We start from the raw sequence: 18,509 nt of genomic DNA, 5'->3' as shown, positions 1-18,509 counted from the left end.
TCCATATGATAGTGAAATTGTGAATATGCAAAAACAGATAGCGATAGGGTGAATGATAACAAAGAAGAAAGTGAGATAAGATCTAAAGCTGAGAGATGGAAGACATGTTTCAAAGTCCACAGCTATCACCTGCCATGAAGTTGCCCAAAATATTAGCAGATTACAAAGAGGAAAAAATATGTAATTCCTTGATACAAGACATCATGAAATTCTGTGCTAACACAAGTTCCCTTATGCATAAGTCACAAGTGTTTATAGGACTAACAATCAGGTGTCAAACTAAAGAATGGAAAAGTAATAAATTGCTGTAGGATTTGTTACAAGTTGTGTTAACAGGGAACCAGTGTTTTGTTGAGAATGGAGGAACTGTTGTATTTAAAGTCCATGGTTCAAGTCCCGATGAGGTCATTGGATTTTTGTAATTGACCTAATCCTTCCAGCAGCACTATGGCCTTGGGGTTGACTCAGCCTCTAACAGAAATGAGTACCAGGAATCAGTTAATTAAATAATTTTCCTGGGGAGTAAAGTGCGGCCAGTGCGTAAGGCTGATGGCCTTACCACCATCTTTGATCCGATTGTCTAGATAATGTGGGACCCTCAACGTCTCAGAACCCTATGGGCCTTCATGGCCCGTTACAGGGATAGCTTTACTTTTTTACTTTAATTACTAATAATGAAAGTTACATCTGTAATTCATGTAATGAATACTGATCTTATTGCAGTGAATAAATCTTCTAAGGATCATTTGAAGCAACTGTATTCTGAATGGCTGCTGGCAGGGGACCATGTTCTGACAACAGTGTGGAGAATAAAGGAGCCCAGTATAGAACAGCTATGCCAGTGGTTCAAGATATTGTTGCATCAAATCTTCCCAGAAGTGTCTTTATTCTTTGTATCCTGTTGTGTATCTTGTATTCAAGGCATTTTGGGAGCCATCAACACAAAAACTGATATGAGACTGATATTAAAGTGTTAATATTCAATTTATTTCAGTCTGCAGGGATCATCATCAGGTGGTTCATGAATATGTATCTGTTGTCATTGATTTATCTAGTTAAAATGGTTCCCTTTTTTACATTTAATAACAATATTGTGACATGATAACTGAAAACCTGAATAATGGAACAAAAGAGATGGCCATTGCTAGGCTGTGGCATGGCAAACATGGCAGTAGAGGAATTGTTGGAAGCAGTGTTTTCTGGGAGGTCCATACTGAGACTACATAACGAGGGCCAATGAGAGAAGTGCTATGATTGTAGTTACGAGTTTAAGTCTTCAATAAATCCAATTATCAATCCAAAACCCCCGTGTCAAGCCACTAACACGTGACAGTATTTTTAATTTTAGAGTTTTTGGTATGGGTTAAGACTTCCCAGAAGTGACAGTTAAAAATGTAGAAAATGTATATCTAATAAAATGGTTGCAAGGGAGGACAATGTTTGGTGGGAGTATGAGGAATTTGGGAATGTTGACAGTGAATGTGGAAATGTGAGCAGTGAATGTGAGATAGAAAACAGGAATTGTGAAGCTGAATGGATTGGATGGCCAGTGTTCATTTCCTGCCAGGACTTTTCTCTACTCCACAGCATCCCGATTGCCTCTGGGGCCAACCTGGACTCCTGACCAGTGGGTACCAGGTGTTCTTTCTCCGGGGTTAAAGCAGCTGGAACGTGAAGCTGACCACTCATTTCCACCTAGTGTCGAGGTCAAGAATGATGGAGTTATACCTCCACTCCCCCTTATTTCATGTCCCAGTGCATAATTTTAACCGTAGGGTCAACTTTACCTTAACACATTTTTAGTAAGATCAAGAAATTAATACATAAAGTTACTATTTCTGTGCAGATACATTCCCTGGTTTGGGGTCATTTTATGTTTGGAGTTTTCTTTTGAGATATATATGTATAATATTTTGAAGCTGGTAGGTTTTTAAAATTACATGCAATATCCATGTTATATTCCTGGACTGCTGCAGATTTGAGAAAGGTTTGTAAGACTTCCTCTAAACATAAGGAAACCTGTCCACAAGTGGAGGACACACAGTAAGCATACTCTGATGCTGAAGGTATTTATGTATGATAAGTTAAAGAAAAGTCAGATTTGAGGAAAATATTTGGACATGCATAATAAGGCAACACAGTTAAGATTTTCTGTCAGCTAAATTTACTAAACTTCAGTGTCTTTTTGTATGATAATCTTTTTACAGTTAAGTACCTCCTTCATCCAATTACCAAAACAGAGAACGCACATTACTGCACATTTGACAGTCAAAGGCACCTAATATAAAATGTATATTGAAAAATTGCATTAGAAATGAACACAATGGTAGAAATAAGACATAAGTCTTCATTTCTGTATAATATAAACCTATTAAAGGAGTTAAGCTAAACTATGTTTGGCAATATATGAAGCAAACTGATAGATCTGTACAAAAGAGTTTGCCACACCAAGTATTATCACTTTATATATTTTATACAGACATTGTGTAAAGAAATTACCTACAGTCTTATAAATAGTCACTATTTATATCTTTAAAGAAATTAAAACAAATATATAATACTTTATCACTTGGCATATACTCCTTTCAGTAATTTCAGTGTTATTTAAAATACATAAAAGACTGAAGAAAACATTTAGTTAATAATATTGGCAGTGAAGTATATGCTTTCAATAAAAGCAAGGACATTGGACTGTTTCTGGAACACATTACATGGTATATATCTTTCCTTAGTTTTATTACCGTTATACTGCACAAATGTCACCTTGGATGATATTGGATGACAGCTGGAAATTAAATTTAAAACTTGTTAGATTAACCAACAAATAAATATGCAAATAGTCATAAAACCCAGAACTTCTACTTTTTTTACATATGAATAAAATACAGTACTTTCAGAAGTCTGAAGGGAGATTTGCCCAACATATAGTACCACTTTACTTTAAATTTGTTTTCTTCCAAAGGCATATTTATATCTTAAGTTCTGGATTATAACACAATGAAGTGGGTCATATAAGTTCAATATTTGTAGCATCAGAACCAAACTGAAAGTTCAGCGCTGGTGAAAAAGAGTCCAAGTTATTTTTAAACAATTAAAAATGTATTTATTCTGTGTATTCCTGGAGATTATTTAATGTGGTTAGCAGTGAACTTCATAAGTAATAATAAACTTCTTAAGGTCTTTCCCCTAGTATCATGAAAAGAATAAGTTGTAACAGTGACAAGCACTGGGAGTACAAACTTAATCAGGTACTTTAAATATTGTCAGTTGAAATATGGTTCAGACAGTTTTTATTTCTAATTTAAATGGAAAGAAAAGGAAATATTAACACTTCTCATGTATGGTAATTTGGACTCACTCAACAGTTTTGAATTAACTGAATAAATCCGAAAGTCAGGTTTTATTATTTTTGTATTCTTTTGATAATCATATTATACTTGTTATTTGTATTACGGAACAATACAATGCTGACTAGACAAGATGAAAATAGACTCGGTTATCCTTACCAAAGATGCGTGCTGTGCAGTGAGCCTGAGATAACTACTGCGTGACAACAAGTCTCAGTCGAAGGGAAAGAGGTTTCTCCCAAGTATCATTATCGACAAAGTTGATAGAGTGGCTGTCAATTATGAGATCATATGTCTTAGGATGTTTGAGTCTTCGTTTGAAGTGCAGTGCCCACACTCCATGTTTCTTGACCATTTCAAACTGGCCATTCTCATTTCCTCTTGATATCACATATTCAAAGTCATTCTAGTTAGAGAAGAAAGCACAGCATTTCCATTCTTAGATGTATATTACATCAGTCGGTTTAGACTATATTATATATACACATAGTAGGTTCAAAAAGTTCCAGTTCTGGAGTCATACATCAAATCTGACAACACATTCTAGGTTCTTAGATGCAGTTACCTTCACTGTTCTTGAGCCGATGGGCTCACCTACTATCATTTCTGCAGTTCAAAACATTTATGGAAGTCATCTGAATCTCCACTGCTACCTTCAAATGACAAGAGGTGAAAATCACGCACTGCAAGACTGGAATAATAGAGCGAACAGGCCAAATGCAGTATCATACTTGGTAAGTTGCTACTGAACAAGCAGCGACTGATGTGCTGGGGTACTTCCATACAGAAGCACCCAGTTTTGACCACCTACATTTCAGGATGCTTAAGGAAAATTGCTTTCCATTCATTGGTGAGCATGCTTTTCTTCTTGACTACAGCATCTCAGGAATGAATTTGTGAGGCATAGTGCCCTGTCATATGAAGAAGACTTTGAACATCACCTTTCATTTTCAGCAGTATTTCTGGACCTTTGTGGCTGCTGGTGACAATGACAACTTCCAAATTGAGGATTGTCATGCAACAGAGGTCTTTATGACTGATACATTGTTTAGGTTAAATTAAACTCAAAATATCAACTAATGCACAAAATTTTTAATAAAAAAGTGATCAAAAAGCATAATATGTTTCAGTCACATATAGCCATATTCAGGGGCATCCAATTGTGATGGGTATCTTTACACTAGTTTTACATGGTTTAAAATATGTCTCTAGATTTATGCTTAAAATATTATTGACATTAAAATTAGCATACAATACAAAGCTAACAAAATTTAGAAGTAGATTCATTGATATCCTGTATGGTTTGATATGAAAAACTGTGCAATGTGAATACAGGATCATTCAAATATTTTATGGCTTCTGGTTGACCATGTCTTGTGACGTGTCCTCAGCTTGCCTCTATATGGAAGTACAGATTTTGAGCCCAGTAATATCAATATATGCAGAACTTGTGGAGCTCAACATCAAAACAAAAAGAATTTGTTGAACTCAGTAGCACCAACATATGCAGATCTGGTTGAGCTTGTCCACATGAACATACACATATGCAGAACCCCTATATACACACTGCAAGATATGTTCAAATAAATGCCAAAAAGATTTAAAGGATTTTATTTCTACAGTTCAGTGGCTGTTTATAGTATGCTATTTTGAAGATCAACTGTGTTTTAAGCATGGATCTGTAAACGAATTTGTCATTACCTTCTTTCAATAACCACATGGACTCTCCCTATTAGTTACTACCCCACTCATCTGTTCATCCAATAATGGCTTCACCTCCAACACACTGCATAATGTAAGAGCTACTAAATCCCTCTAGGTATCATTCTCTTGAAGACAGCAACTGCAATTTGCCAAAATGCCTGAAAACCCTCAACATTAGACATGGCACATAGCACATTCCTGGAAGTTGAAGACACAAAAATACTGAATAGTTTATATAAAACTAATGTGAAATTTCCTTGTACAACTGGATGCCTTTGAAGATGTCCCTAGACAGTTAAACCTGTGAGGCTTTACGATTACTTATTACTGAGTAATTATACACACTAGATGATGCTTCTGAGTTTAATTTAATGAGTTTCTCTTACTCTGTGCTCTCATATCTGTTGTGTCGAGCTTACTACTAAACTTGATGCAGCTGTTAGATCATTCTTGCATCATATATGCTGCCAGAGGTGTTGTATCTTTAGATCCTTACTGAGGATGGTTCTGACCTTTTCTGCAATTGTTTTATCATCTCATTATAATCAGAGTGGATATCCTCCTTTATCTGACCAACAGTGTCCTTGGTCCATGATACTGCACAGTATACGAGGGGGGACCTAAAAATAACCGGAACTGACCTGTTGCGCGTGAATGCTTTGTTGTTACGAGTTGTGCTGCTAGGTGGTGTTAGCTGGGGGTCTCCCACGACTGTTAGTGAGCTGGCGTCAGTCTGAGTTAAGTGGTTTGTCTGTGGTGCTCTGCTGTGTGCGTTCCTGTTTCAATCCTTTGGCGATTAGTGAGATGGCCGACCAGAAGGAACAAAGAGTGTGTGTGAAATTTTGTTTGATGAAGATCGTCGAAAGACCATTGACCAACTTTCTGAGGAAACGAACATCTCATGGAGCACGGTCCAGCGAATTTTAACTGAAGGTTTGCACATGAGACGGGTGTCTGCAAAATTTGTTCCTCGCTTGCTTGGAGATGACCAAAGAGAAAACCGCGTGAATGTTTGCCGCGACTTGAAGAGTGAAGTGCAGTTTTCCCTAACAGAAAGCAAAATTTCACGCACACTCTTTGTTCCTTCTGGTCGGCCATCTCACTAATCGCCAAAGGGTTGAAACAGGAACGCACACAACAGAGCACCACAGACAAACCACTTAACTCAGACTGACGCCAGCTCACTAACAGTCGCGGGAGACCCCCAGCTAACACCACCTAGCAGCACAACTCGTAACTACAAAGCATGCGCGCGCAACAGGTCGGTTCCGGTTATTTTTGGGTCCCCCTTCGTATGTTCCAGTAATCCATGACCATCCATGAACATGTGATTCCACTCAGATGCCCAGGGCTGGGATATCATCTTTTCCCCATACACTGCCTCAAGCATCTTCAGCATTTCTACCACAAATTTTCCAAGTTTCTGGAGAAGTTTTATGTCACCAATAACCCATGAGGCAATTCCTCACTTCAGAAACTCCTGTACATTGCATTTTTTCTTGGATCCATTAGCCTATGTCAACTGATTCTGCTGTATATCTGGAGCATTTGTATTAAGACATGCACAAGAAGGCTCCATCATGCTTGCTACAGTGTCACTATATTTGCTTCTGTTCTGGAACTTTTTAAAATTACTATATGCATCACCTGACAAATTAAAATGAAGCTAGAAAATATTCTACAATATAAATGTTAATATACTATGAATATTCTAGTACTACATTCTTTGAAAGAATATTCTACATTATATATTCATCCTGTTCTATATTAAAAAAAAATGAAATGTTCTAAGTGAAATTTTACAGGTGTACATGTAAGCATAAACCATGCCAGAATGTAGAGCTTATATTCCTGGAAAATATATCAGTCAGCTAGCTTGAAAACTTAGTAAAAACATGGTACATGTACTCAGCTTGTATCATTTGCAGTAAATTATATACAAGAAAACACATGACTGTAAGTGAGTGGCCTGTTTCTCATGTTATGATTCAATCTGTGTAGCCCAGTAATTTTGTAAGGACTAGGTTCCTTAAATAGAATTAAATTTCAGGTAGTTCAGCACTGTTAGTGGTAGTGCAGGGGGAATAAGCAGCAGAAGCATGTCCATGGTATAGAGAACATAGTTATGGTCACCCTAGTGGTTGATTGCATCAGTACAGAAAAATGTAAAATAGAACTGAATCAAAATTTAATGTTATGGTTCCAGGCAGTTGGAAATGTTTATTTATATTAAACATTAGATTTTCTGGCACAAATTTGTTAAATATCTGAGGCAACAGCTACTTTTGAACCACCTATTAGGTTAGATAATGTCATATGCCAGACAACAATTGTTACTACTGTATCAACCTCAAATTTACATATCAAGGCAAAGCAAGCCTTAAACTTACATTCACAGTTATGTGCTGTAATTATTAAATACAGAAAAATTTGATGACATAAAAGCTACAAAAATGGCATCCTAGTGGATTGGGTGTTGCTAAGATAAAAGCTGAGTTGAAACCTACCTTTACAGCTGGCTGAAGTTTCACTATTCTCATTCGATGTTTGGTTTGTGCCAAACTCAGTTTCAGGTATAACATTTGTTCGTCATGATGGTGTCTCACTTTCTTCTTCCTGTGTACACTGCGTTTCTATCACAAATGATGCAAAAAATTAGAAAGGATATACAGTAATCTCTAAGGCTTATATGATATGCCTTAATACATATGAATACTATAATTGAAGGTTTCTAATATACCAAAAGAATTAATCTCCACAAATTATTAATGGGGCATTGTATACAAGGTCACTATAGCATGAACCAATGTTTCCCTTTGGAAACATTTTGAAAGAGCGTAACAAGAACAAAACAGGAAGTCACATGTGTTTCAAGTGTATTCTTTGCAATTTCACATAGCTAAATGATAATGACATTTGTTCAATGTTAAAAGTCCATTACTGCAGACACAGATCTACCTTTCCATCAGAAGGCACTTTTCTTCATCACTGCTGAACGGGTAGTCAGCTGAATTAGCTAGAGAATAGTATGCTTGGCATCTGGAGAGACTATGAACACAATCAGTGGTGAAATTCAGTTCAGGTGTTATGTGTATAATTTATGACTGCAAAGCTTTTCTGTTCTTTCTTTCTTCTCTCACTATACAGAGTCAGGAAGTAGAGTTCCTTATTCAACAAAAGCTAAGTAGTCTCCATATCAGAATATTTTCAGAGATGTAACATTGAAACTAGTGGACAGATTAAGATTAAGTTCTTTTGATTTGATGTCATATATGTGACAGTGTTCAGTGCACAGGTTCCTGCACCTGAATCTTACCTTTCACAACTGTGAGAATGTGAAATCGCACAGAGGCTTGGTCATTTGTATTCACTTTAAGTACCTCATGCAAAAAAATACTATAAAGAGGAAGAGGAGGAGGAGGAGGAGGTGGAGGTGGTGGTGGTGGTGGTGGCAGTGGTAGGGAAGCATAAGTGTAAAATATATTTTAAGTTGCATGCAGCTAGTATATAATTGCTGTAATGCATACCTTATGATGTAACTTAAATGAAGTATTTGATTTCTTAGTGCCTGGAGTTCCATTGTCATTTAGTGCATTATTTACATAAGTGTTGTTCCAATTTAGTGTAAACGGTAACCCATGCAGAGATCTTCTATGGCGGCTTTTACCATTAACCTAGTAAGTGAAACAAATGCTTAAAACATAAGTGGTACATTTCTTGCCAACTTGGTATATATATAAATAAACAGGCAAGGAAATTCAGATACTGGGTATTTATGTATTTACCACAGTTCATTTTTAATAAAGGGCTGTGCATTCATATATATGTATATTACCATGTATTTGGCAGGAAAACTTGATGACAATTATGTGTATTTTAATTTCATGTCTGATTGAAATGTGTAGTATGACAGTAGGTGAAACCTGCAGAATAAGCATAGCATATGGTACTACATTCCTCAGGGGTAAAGGGCCAGGGTGTGAATCTGACCACTCACCTCCAACTAGTGCCAAGGTCAAGAAAATGTGGATCTATACATCCACTCCCCATATGCCTTCATGGCGTATGAGTAGTGCTTAATTGGTTAAGCACAAGGACAACTATACCTTATGGTAATACTAATAATCCTATGAGTGTATTGCTTTCAGTTTCTTGTTTTGGTCCAGCCAGTACAGCACACTTTCAATAACAGTACTGTGGCATACAGGTCCATTGCTAAGCACTGACTGTGTAAAGAGCGGCCGTTTCTAGGTAACGCCCACAAGAATAGAATAACTTGTTTTTATGTGGTTTGTGCCACGACCATTTCTGGGCAATGCTTCGGTAAAGACGTTTCCTTTGCTAGGCAGCTGCAACAGTTGAACTATAACAAAGGAAATGGTCTACTGAGGTGTTATAACCAGTACAGTATAGAACATAGCCAGCTTAGAGTTCAGTTGCGAGAGAGTTGCCAGCCAGCAATGGCGTGAGTGCGTGAAGCTGAAGAATCTGCTCTGTTAGAAGCCGTTGCCAGGGAACGACTGGCAAAGACATAACAGGCTGGAAGAGACTTAGTGTGTGCTGTGGTGATATGTGATTGTAGAGATTAGCAGCGTCAATGTAATTGCTTGTAGTTCGAAATTGTGTAAGTGGTCAATTAATCTGTTCATTAATCCACACTCTAAATCGTGACGATATTGTACATTATGACTAGTTATCCCAGATGTCCTGCTTTTGGTCGGGCAGTACCGATTTTCAGACTGTGTTCTGTATCCCAGCTGGATACATCCAACAGGGCACACATTTGTACTGCTTTTTTAATTTTTTTTTCAATTCAATTCAATTTTATTTCATCCATGGATCATTATACATGATATGGGACAAGTCAAAGATTAATATTAATACTAATACTAAATAATAAGTATATAATAATACAGAAATAATATGACTATAATAATAATAATAATAATAATAATAATAATAATAATAATATAGTAATACAGAGATAATAATATGACAATTTATTTATTATGTTTGCGGGTATTTAAATCAAATCCGTCCCGCTGCCATTACCGGAATTTAAAGGGCCGTCACTTAAAGGTTAATATACAGCATACATACCTTGCAAGAGAAACAACCTTCGGTAGAAATGAGTTTGTCTTGCGGTATCTGATAGTGATCAGATTCAATAGGGTAAGTTGGGACATTTCCTATATCTTCTCCTGTTGTATAGCTATGGGCTACAGGATTTATTGTTGACAGACAGTGACCCTAAAAGAAGAGAAAATTGATGCAAGAAGCGCAATGTTTCAGTACTAATTCAGAAATTTGGGATGAATTTACGGAAATAAAGAGAAATAAAGAAAATATTTTAAGGAATTTGAGCTTTCATGAGTCCAAACATATGTCCATGCTGGCTTGGAATGGATTCTGATATATGAATTTGAATGAGTTATGTAACATAATCATTCTTTCAGCATTGCTTCACAGCTTTCATACGTGTACCCTCACTTATCTTTGTTTTGGGAGGCATGGCTACATGCAAATAAGTGTGCTAAAATTTTCTTGGGAAATCAGTCATGTCAATGTCTAGTTAGAAACAAAAGACAAAATCCCAAAACAAACAATCCCTGTCTCTAGCTACACTCTCCACGGATATTCCCTCCATCGATAAGCTCTTATATATATTAAATCAAGATTTAATTCAATATAAACGCTATCAGTAATTTTAAATATGTTTACACATAGGTCAATGCATTGCCACTTGGCGACCAATCCCACAACTACTTCCACACCTTTCTGTTTGAAACATAATCTGGAAATCCAAGATAGCCTTAGGTTTCTACACACACATGCGCGCGAACGCACGCACGCACACACATATATTTATTGTGACATGTTGCGCAACGGAGGACCCCTACCTCCCCAGCGGTACGTGGCGGCAATGTAGCGCTCTCGTTACTACGGTAATAGGCGAGTCATCACCCCGTGTGACGTAACATGCAACGCGCGGTGACATAATACGGCGTGAGGTAACAGCGGTACAGATTACATAACAGGCAAGCGCTGAGACTATAAAAGGGAAATACAGAGCCGCCACAGTGAGTTAACGTGTAGCCGTCCCCGGAGACAGTTAAAGTGTATCAGCGGCCAAAGGCAGTTCTCAAGAGAGCAGTTACGAGTTATGGATGCATGTGTGAGAATCAGTGATAGTTCGTGATAACCGAGTAATAATTGGGAGTGTGTGATACAGTGACACTTATATAGCTCCCGTACTGTGAAACGTGTAGACTGCTGACAATAGAGTGAATTGAATATTGCGAATAGGGTTATAAAGTGTGAAACCCCGCAACTGTATTACAAATAATTGTAGCCGAGATTTGTAGGTTGTTAAATAAACCAATTAACAATCCGAACGGTGTCTTCAGTAACAAAACACGTTACACTGGTGTCAGAAGTGGGATTGGACTTACACCCGTGACCGACAGGATTCAAACTCATGACACGTGACAATATATATATATATGTGTGTGTGTGTGTGTGTGTGTGTGTAAGATTTGACTGAAGAAAGAATTCGGTTTCTGTGCCTTGTGAACTAGGTCAACACAATGTCTTGAGGACCCTTTTAAAATTATGGAGAGACATAGTTTTAAAGTAGTCGATCAAGGTCAGCTCTAGACGCTGCCTGAATGGGAAACTTATTTTGATAATGATGTGCTAAAGTTACACATTTTAATGAACTGGATTCAACAGGACCCATTCAGAGTATTTCTTGTTATTACCAATCATTTTTATGGATAAACATATTGAAAGATGTTAACAATTTCTGAAATTATAAGTGAGAAGTGTATACGTACTTGACCAATACGTTGGTATCCCGTTGGACAGCCACACTGAAAACTGTTGCCACCTAGTGAAGTACAGCCAAATGCACATGGGCTTCCTGCACAACCAGCACTAACCTAAATGAAGTATTTACATAGAACAGTCACATCAATGGAGGTTAAACTGTGGAATAATGGCAACCCCAAACCTCTTCAAGCACAGGTTAAAATGAAAATTTTTGTAACACTATAGATTCTAAATAATTATGAAATTAATGTAAGTAAGAAATAATATAAGGATGGTTAAATTTGTTTACTTAAAAAGATGTTTTCAGATAACAAGATGAAACAGAACATGTAATGAAAAATTATGAGGAGAAACTGATGTTTTCATTCATTCATTCATTCATTTGCATTCTGTTAATCCATACAAGGTCAAACCAACCTATGGGATATAGAACCTGTCAAGATACAAATATAATATAAACATAAAATAATGATATATACATACATTCATAATGAGCACAATAAGGACATAAAGTAAAACACAGTATTGCATAACAGCAGTGTCACAAAACACATTTTGATCAAAGACACAAAGCAAAACACAGTATTGCAAAACAAGTGTCACAAAACACAGTTTGAACAAATGCATTCATAGGTCACTTCATCAGTGACAAGGAACCTATAAAGCAAGACTGCTGAGATGGTGTATCCATGTTGAACAAATGAGGGAGGAAAAATTAGTGAAAAATGTTTTACCACAAAGAAAAAAGTTAGTGGGAGACCTGCATATAAATGTAAAATGCACATTCAGACTGAGGTTTAGAAAATGGAAACTGAAGACGGCAAATTCATGAATGGATATTGCCAAGAAGTGATAAGCTTTAAGTATGTCTTTTGTTGAAATTACAATGCACCACAAAACAGTGTTCCATAAATGGAATACAGTACATCTCTGAAGTTATGATTTTTCATTTTACACTTTCTTAAGTTTTACATATTTGTATTTTCACTTCAATGAAAGGTCTCTGTGAAGAAAATGAACCTACAACCAAATTTTCTGTACTTTCAAATTTGTTGAATATTAGCTGTGTACTGTGATGGTGCTGCACAATGATTGCTTGATACATTACATGACTGCTAAGCAATAAAACAACAGTAGATGTAGGGTGCTTTTTATGCCATGTAAATTCTTTATGGTCACCTAGCAGTAATACAGAAAACATGGGACAGAATATGACTGCACGAAAGGATATTATACAATCAGGCAGCATTGACAATAAAGTAACAGTGGTGATCAGTACAGCACACTTTGTAGCATTGTAATATTTTTTGTCTTTTAACTTTCTGGTAGTTTTATGGGAGAAACTGAAATTACTCATTCCTTAATTTGTTTTTTCATAGTCTGATTTTAAAACTGAATATTTGTAAAGAATCTGCCCTGTATTTCTTACGTACTGTTTTCTCTATAAGTAATGATTATTGCTGGTAATCTCATGCGTGGTTTTAGCCTCAAGGTTGAAATATACAGTACACTGGCAGATGTGCAAGTTTTGACTTTCAAGTTTGCCAGTATATCTACACGCTGAAAAAGTACTTTGTACAATGAATTGTATGTCAAGAAAACCTCAAGTGCATCTTAGTATTACATATAATGAAGTTCAAACTCAAGGTTCCTGATATCCATATTTAAGTCCTAATTTTCACGATCCAGTTAATTTTTCAATTTTCTTTTCACCATGCTGTTGCATTATCCCCCTGTGAAGGTGAGGCAAGTGGGTGGCAGACTTAGTTAAATTTGACACTACTATCCAAGACCATGATGAGTTTCATTATATTTGTATTATCTATCACACAAGATAAATAGTTCTACCTGTATGCAAACAGAGAGTGCTGTGTCAAATTGGTAGCCATCAGGGCATCCACAACGGTAGCTACCAAAAGTGTTGTAACATGCACCAGAGCCACAGGGAGACTGGTTGCATTCATTATCATCTACACACTCGCTGCGATAAAAGTGCTGAATGAAACCTTCTGGACAAGCACATCGGAAGGTGCCAACCAGATTCTGTGGAAAACAAATAACCCCATGATGATGATACTATATATTTTAATATGTCACAGTGAGTAAATATAATATTGTATTTAACACCATCAAACTCTCTTGCCAAACACGGATATGTGGAAGGAATAAGAAGTGTGTTTTTGTTTTTGCTCCCATCAAATTTTGTACTGAAACAGGTTCTTTAGGGCAGTGGTTCTCAAAACTTTGTCAGACCGCAGCTCGGTAAATTTGTTTTTCTATAAGACGAGGGCCCGGTATAATTGATGCCAGGGCCAGGTACTGGGCCGTGGCCTGGTGGTTGGGAAACACTGCTTTAGGTCTCTGTTTCCTTACTTCATCTCTCTTGACCTCCTTACACCATCCATGCCCACTCATGCCATTTTTCTCACATTTCTCTACTCTGTCGCCCCCTCCCCATCCACCCGCACAAACAAGCTTTAAGGGCCTCAGACATTTTCCCCTCTTCCTTAATCCTGTTGGTGCTCTCACAGTTCCTAACCCAGCTGTCCTTCTTTCCATGTCTGGCTCACTCTTCCACCCTGCAGATAAAGGCAGCACATTCTTCCAAAGAGTCAACAAGTTTCTACCAGACTGTATGGTGTCATCCCAGAAGACAGTAATCTTCATAATCACCACTGTGAAGACATCAAATCTCACAAGACCTTGTATATATAATTATGCATAAATGACTGCAGGGACCATCACGGTAGTACAATAATGATATTACAGAAAAGACACCACCCTAAGTAAAATCTGGAATCAGAACTCTATAACTGCCCTAAACAAAGCTTGGTTTGTGGTGACCCCACATACCAATGAAAAGTCAAATAAAGGTTAAAATATGAGATAATGGTGTACCTGGCAGCCATAACCATATGGACATTTAGAATCATCAGTGCATTCATCTGCATCTGTACAAAACGTTCCTGTTGAATCCAACTTGTATCCTCGAGGACAAATGCATTTGAAACTTCCCAGTGTATTGATACAAGTCCCAGGAAGTGGACAAGTTCCAGTCTGCTCCAGGCACTCGTTGATATCTGTCAGAATGAAGTGCTACTTACAGACAGGCCTATGAGAATTCCTTTGCTTCAGTTGCTTATGTTTGTGTTACATATGTACAGCATGTTTATTTATTTTGAATTCTTTCAGGACCAACCCCAAATATACTCAATTCCAGTTTGTCCTGTTTTTTCTTCATACAAATTCTGAATAAACCCATGTTACATATATCTGAATGTTTCATTTTTCCAACCTGTTCAAAGAATGGAAGTTGAAGAGGTAGTAAACACTTTTTCCAGACATAATCAAGAAAATAGCAACAAAAGCAGCAAAACCTGAAATGAGAACAAAAAATCTGGTCTCCACAATATGTCAGCGTTTGAAAAATGTGGATGTGACAGGGTTAATAACAGGCACCACAATACTAATCCCTCACTGGTGTATTTTCTCCCTTCACAATTTAATATTATTGTTGAATGCTAAATTCTTGTTAAGAGAGAGACATTTTTGTGGAATCAATCTGTATTGTAGCGTGTTGTGTGTGTCACGCTACAAATAAGTTTATGCCGTGGTATTTGATATAGCGAATTTATTCCACTCGCCCACCTTACACACTTTACAGTCATTAACTCTTGCAGTGTTACAATTACTGCTTACAATATCTCGGCCGATACTGGACTGCTTTCTTCGGCGGTTTATAGCAGACTAACCGTGCGAATGCATTCAACCCCGTTTTATAACCTAGGTCGCTGCTATGCAACGAACCCTTTGTTATAACCGTGGAGACTCCTGTTAGAACTACAGTATCGCTATTGTTACTTCCTAGGGAACGGCCTGTTCTAGCGTTTCCATGGAAGTAACTCTTCTGGATTCCAAACATGTTACAGTATTTTTCTTGTGTTTACATTCTTTGTATGAATACTCTTGATGTAAGAAATGCAACCCAGTCCTAGGAGGAGGAGGGGGGGAGGTGGTGGTGGTGGTGGTGGCAATAGTCAAAATAATCTATTAACATATTTCCAACTGTAAGTAACAACAGTTTCTGACTCAACTAGGGTTTAGTCGTATGACCATATGTGCATGAGTTCAACATGTAATATCATGGGGTAGACTGCATGTCAATGAACAATTATAAATTTATGTTACCTAAACATGACATCAACACAAGCTTGCAACTTTGGCTTCCCAGATAATACTGAACATACTACTTACCTGTACATTGGTCTCCAATCTGATTGTAGCCTTTTGGACATGAACATTTATAACTGCCTTGTGTATTGACACATTCATGCTGACATACATGTCGTCCTGTTGCACACTCATCCAGATCACGACAACTAACTCCATCAGGGTTGAGAACAAATCCAATTGGGCATGAGCAAATAAAACTCCCATCTGTGTTCTGGCATGCAAACTTACATGGTGAAGGAACTTGTTCACACTCATTCACATCTGAAAATTAACACACAGTAAAGTACAGTGCAATAAATAATTGTAGTACACATTTTTAACCAAATAAATATACTGAACTTCTAGAGCTTGCGTTCTTTATGTTGTTTTCTAATGCTGTAACAACCTCTGCATTTCATCTCTCTCAGTATGTGGTCACTAACAGAAAGCAGACTCCATTACTTCCAAATGGTAATATGTAATTAATTCTTCCTTTATTTCTTTAGCTCAGTAACACAAGTTAGGTAACAAAGGTCCTGAAAATCAAATGTACAGAAGCTTCTTTTCTGTAATATGTGATTTTTTGCTCTGATTAGGAGATGCTTCTGATGTAAATGACTTACAATTCAGAGGAAAAAATTATGAAATAAATGTGAACTTATTGAAGAGATGGAAAGACTGTATAAATAGAATGTGTGAAGACAGGTGGCTGAAGACAGAATGGAACTGTAAATTTGAATGGCAGAGACTAAGGGGCAGATGAAGGATATGTTGGAAAAAAAGACTTTGAGGCCAATGAAAGCATTAAATTGGAGATGAATAAAAATTTCAGGACTTACAGAATATTCTTTGACACATGAAAGTGTGACATACTGCTTGAAAAGAACCTTTGATCTATCAAGTGTATAATATTTTTTTTAATTTAAAAATTAAAGAAATAAAAGGACATACACTGAACAAAGGCAAAAAATTAATTAAAGTTGTGTCTACAAATCAATTTTTGGAGTTTAGTGCTAAATAACTGAAAACTTGACTAAATCAAATCAACAAAAAAAATTAAATAATAATTTCCTTACATGTGTCCTCCATATTTTGATACATACTGATATATTTACTTCACAAAATAAATATAAAATAAAAAGTCCAATCATATATAGCACTATTTTCCAGTGCTCTGAATGGTATATGAAGCATAGTTGATGTGTCTATAAAAGCACTCTGGTTAGTCAGTTTTTTCCCTTTTTTTTATTGCTAGTGGAGTGGGACTAAGTCCCTTGTACTGCAGCCACTTCTGGCCTATTGTACCAGCCCCAGTTAATAGGTGAGGGTGATTGTGGAGCAATTGGTGGAATGAAGATTGGCAGGGGAAACCGAAGTACTCGGAGAAAACCTGCCCCAGCGCCACATTGGCCACCACAAATCCCACTTGACCAGACCCGGGCCACTGCGATGGGAAGCCAGTGACTAACAGTTTGAGCTATGGCGTGGCCATAGTCAGTTTCTTTGTATTAATTACAGTTATATATTGGAATCTAACATACCAAGACAGCGTGTTCCACTGTGATGAGGCTTATAACCCTTGTTACAGATACATCGATATGAACCAAGGGTATTTATGCATCTTCCATTGCGGCAAAGATCTGGTATTGTATTACACTCATCAATATCTTAAAAAGAAAGAAAACAGAATTTTACAGATTATTCTCACCTAAATATTATTATACGTAGGTCATGCCGAAAGTCATGAGCAACTTTTTTTTGCATGCAACCTGGGAACAGCAGAAGAAAGAGAGTATGGTGGTAGGTGGAACCAGCTGTTTGTTAACCTTGAGTGTCTTGTGACGTCAATAGCTTGCATCACGTGACCAGTATCACTCCTAACAAAATGGCTGACAACGATACGTCGTTTCGCCAGCGTGCTGTCGTCGAATTTCTTGTGAAAGAGGAAATCCCTGCTGCAGAAATTCACCAGACACTTCAGCATGCTTATGAAAGTGTGTGCATGGGTGCGATCAGTGTTTGAAGATGGGTGGAACATTTTAAAGATGGGAACACCAGCATCGAAGATGAGCCTTGGAGCGGACGTCCTCAAACAGCCTCAACTGAACGCAACAAGGAAAGAGTGGATGAGATCATTGAAGATGACAGGTGTGTGACTGTGGACACAATAGCCCCAAAAGTTGGAATAGGGCACAGTGCAGTACAGGAGATGATTGAAAGCTTGGGCTATAGGAAAGCTTGTGCTCGTTGGGTCCCGCGGTTATTGACCGAAGACCACAAAGATCAGCGAAAGCCATCACCTCAGAACTGCTGGAGAGATATCGACACAAAGGCAATGATTTTTTGCTATATATTGTGACAGGTGACAAAAGCTAGTTTCACCATTTCGAGCCTGAAACAAAACGGCAGAGTATG

The 18,509-nt window shown here is 37.3% G+C and overlaps 1 protein-coding gene across 1 annotated transcript in view; it reads right to left on the bottom strand.

Moving 5' to 3' along the window:
* Positions 1-617: 617 nt before the first annotated feature.
* The window catches only part of LOC111863844 (fibrillin-2), a 202,012-nt gene continuing 184,120 nt past the window's right edge, over positions 618-18,509 (bottom strand). Inside the window, exons 46-55 of the mRNA XM_023850590.2 lie at positions 17,636-17,761; positions 16,137-16,376; positions 14,781-14,962; positions 13,731-13,925; positions 11,888-11,992; positions 10,152-10,301; positions 8,579-8,725; positions 7,559-7,684; positions 3,507-3,753; positions 618-2,785 (exon numbers count right to left, since the gene is read on the bottom strand). Coding sequence (XP_023706358.1) covers positions 3,541-3,753; positions 7,559-7,684; positions 8,579-8,725; positions 10,152-10,301; positions 11,888-11,992; positions 13,731-13,925; positions 14,781-14,962; positions 16,137-16,376; positions 17,636-17,761 — 1,484 coding nt within the window. The 3' untranslated portion in view covers positions 618-2,785; positions 3,507-3,540. The remainder of the gene's footprint in view (positions 2,786-3,506; positions 3,754-7,558; positions 7,685-8,578; positions 8,726-10,151; positions 10,302-11,887; positions 11,993-13,730; positions 13,926-14,780; positions 14,963-16,136; positions 16,377-17,635; positions 17,762-18,509) is intronic.

Source organism: Cryptotermes secundus, unplaced genomic scaffold (assembly GCF_002891405.2).
Source record: "Cryptotermes secundus unplaced genomic scaffold, Csec_1.0 scaffold46, whole genome shotgun sequence".
In the NCBI taxonomy this organism is placed as follows: Eukaryota; Metazoa; Arthropoda; class Insecta; order Blattodea; family Kalotermitidae; genus Cryptotermes; species Cryptotermes secundus.
This window is presented reverse-complemented; position numbering and strand designations above follow the sequence as displayed.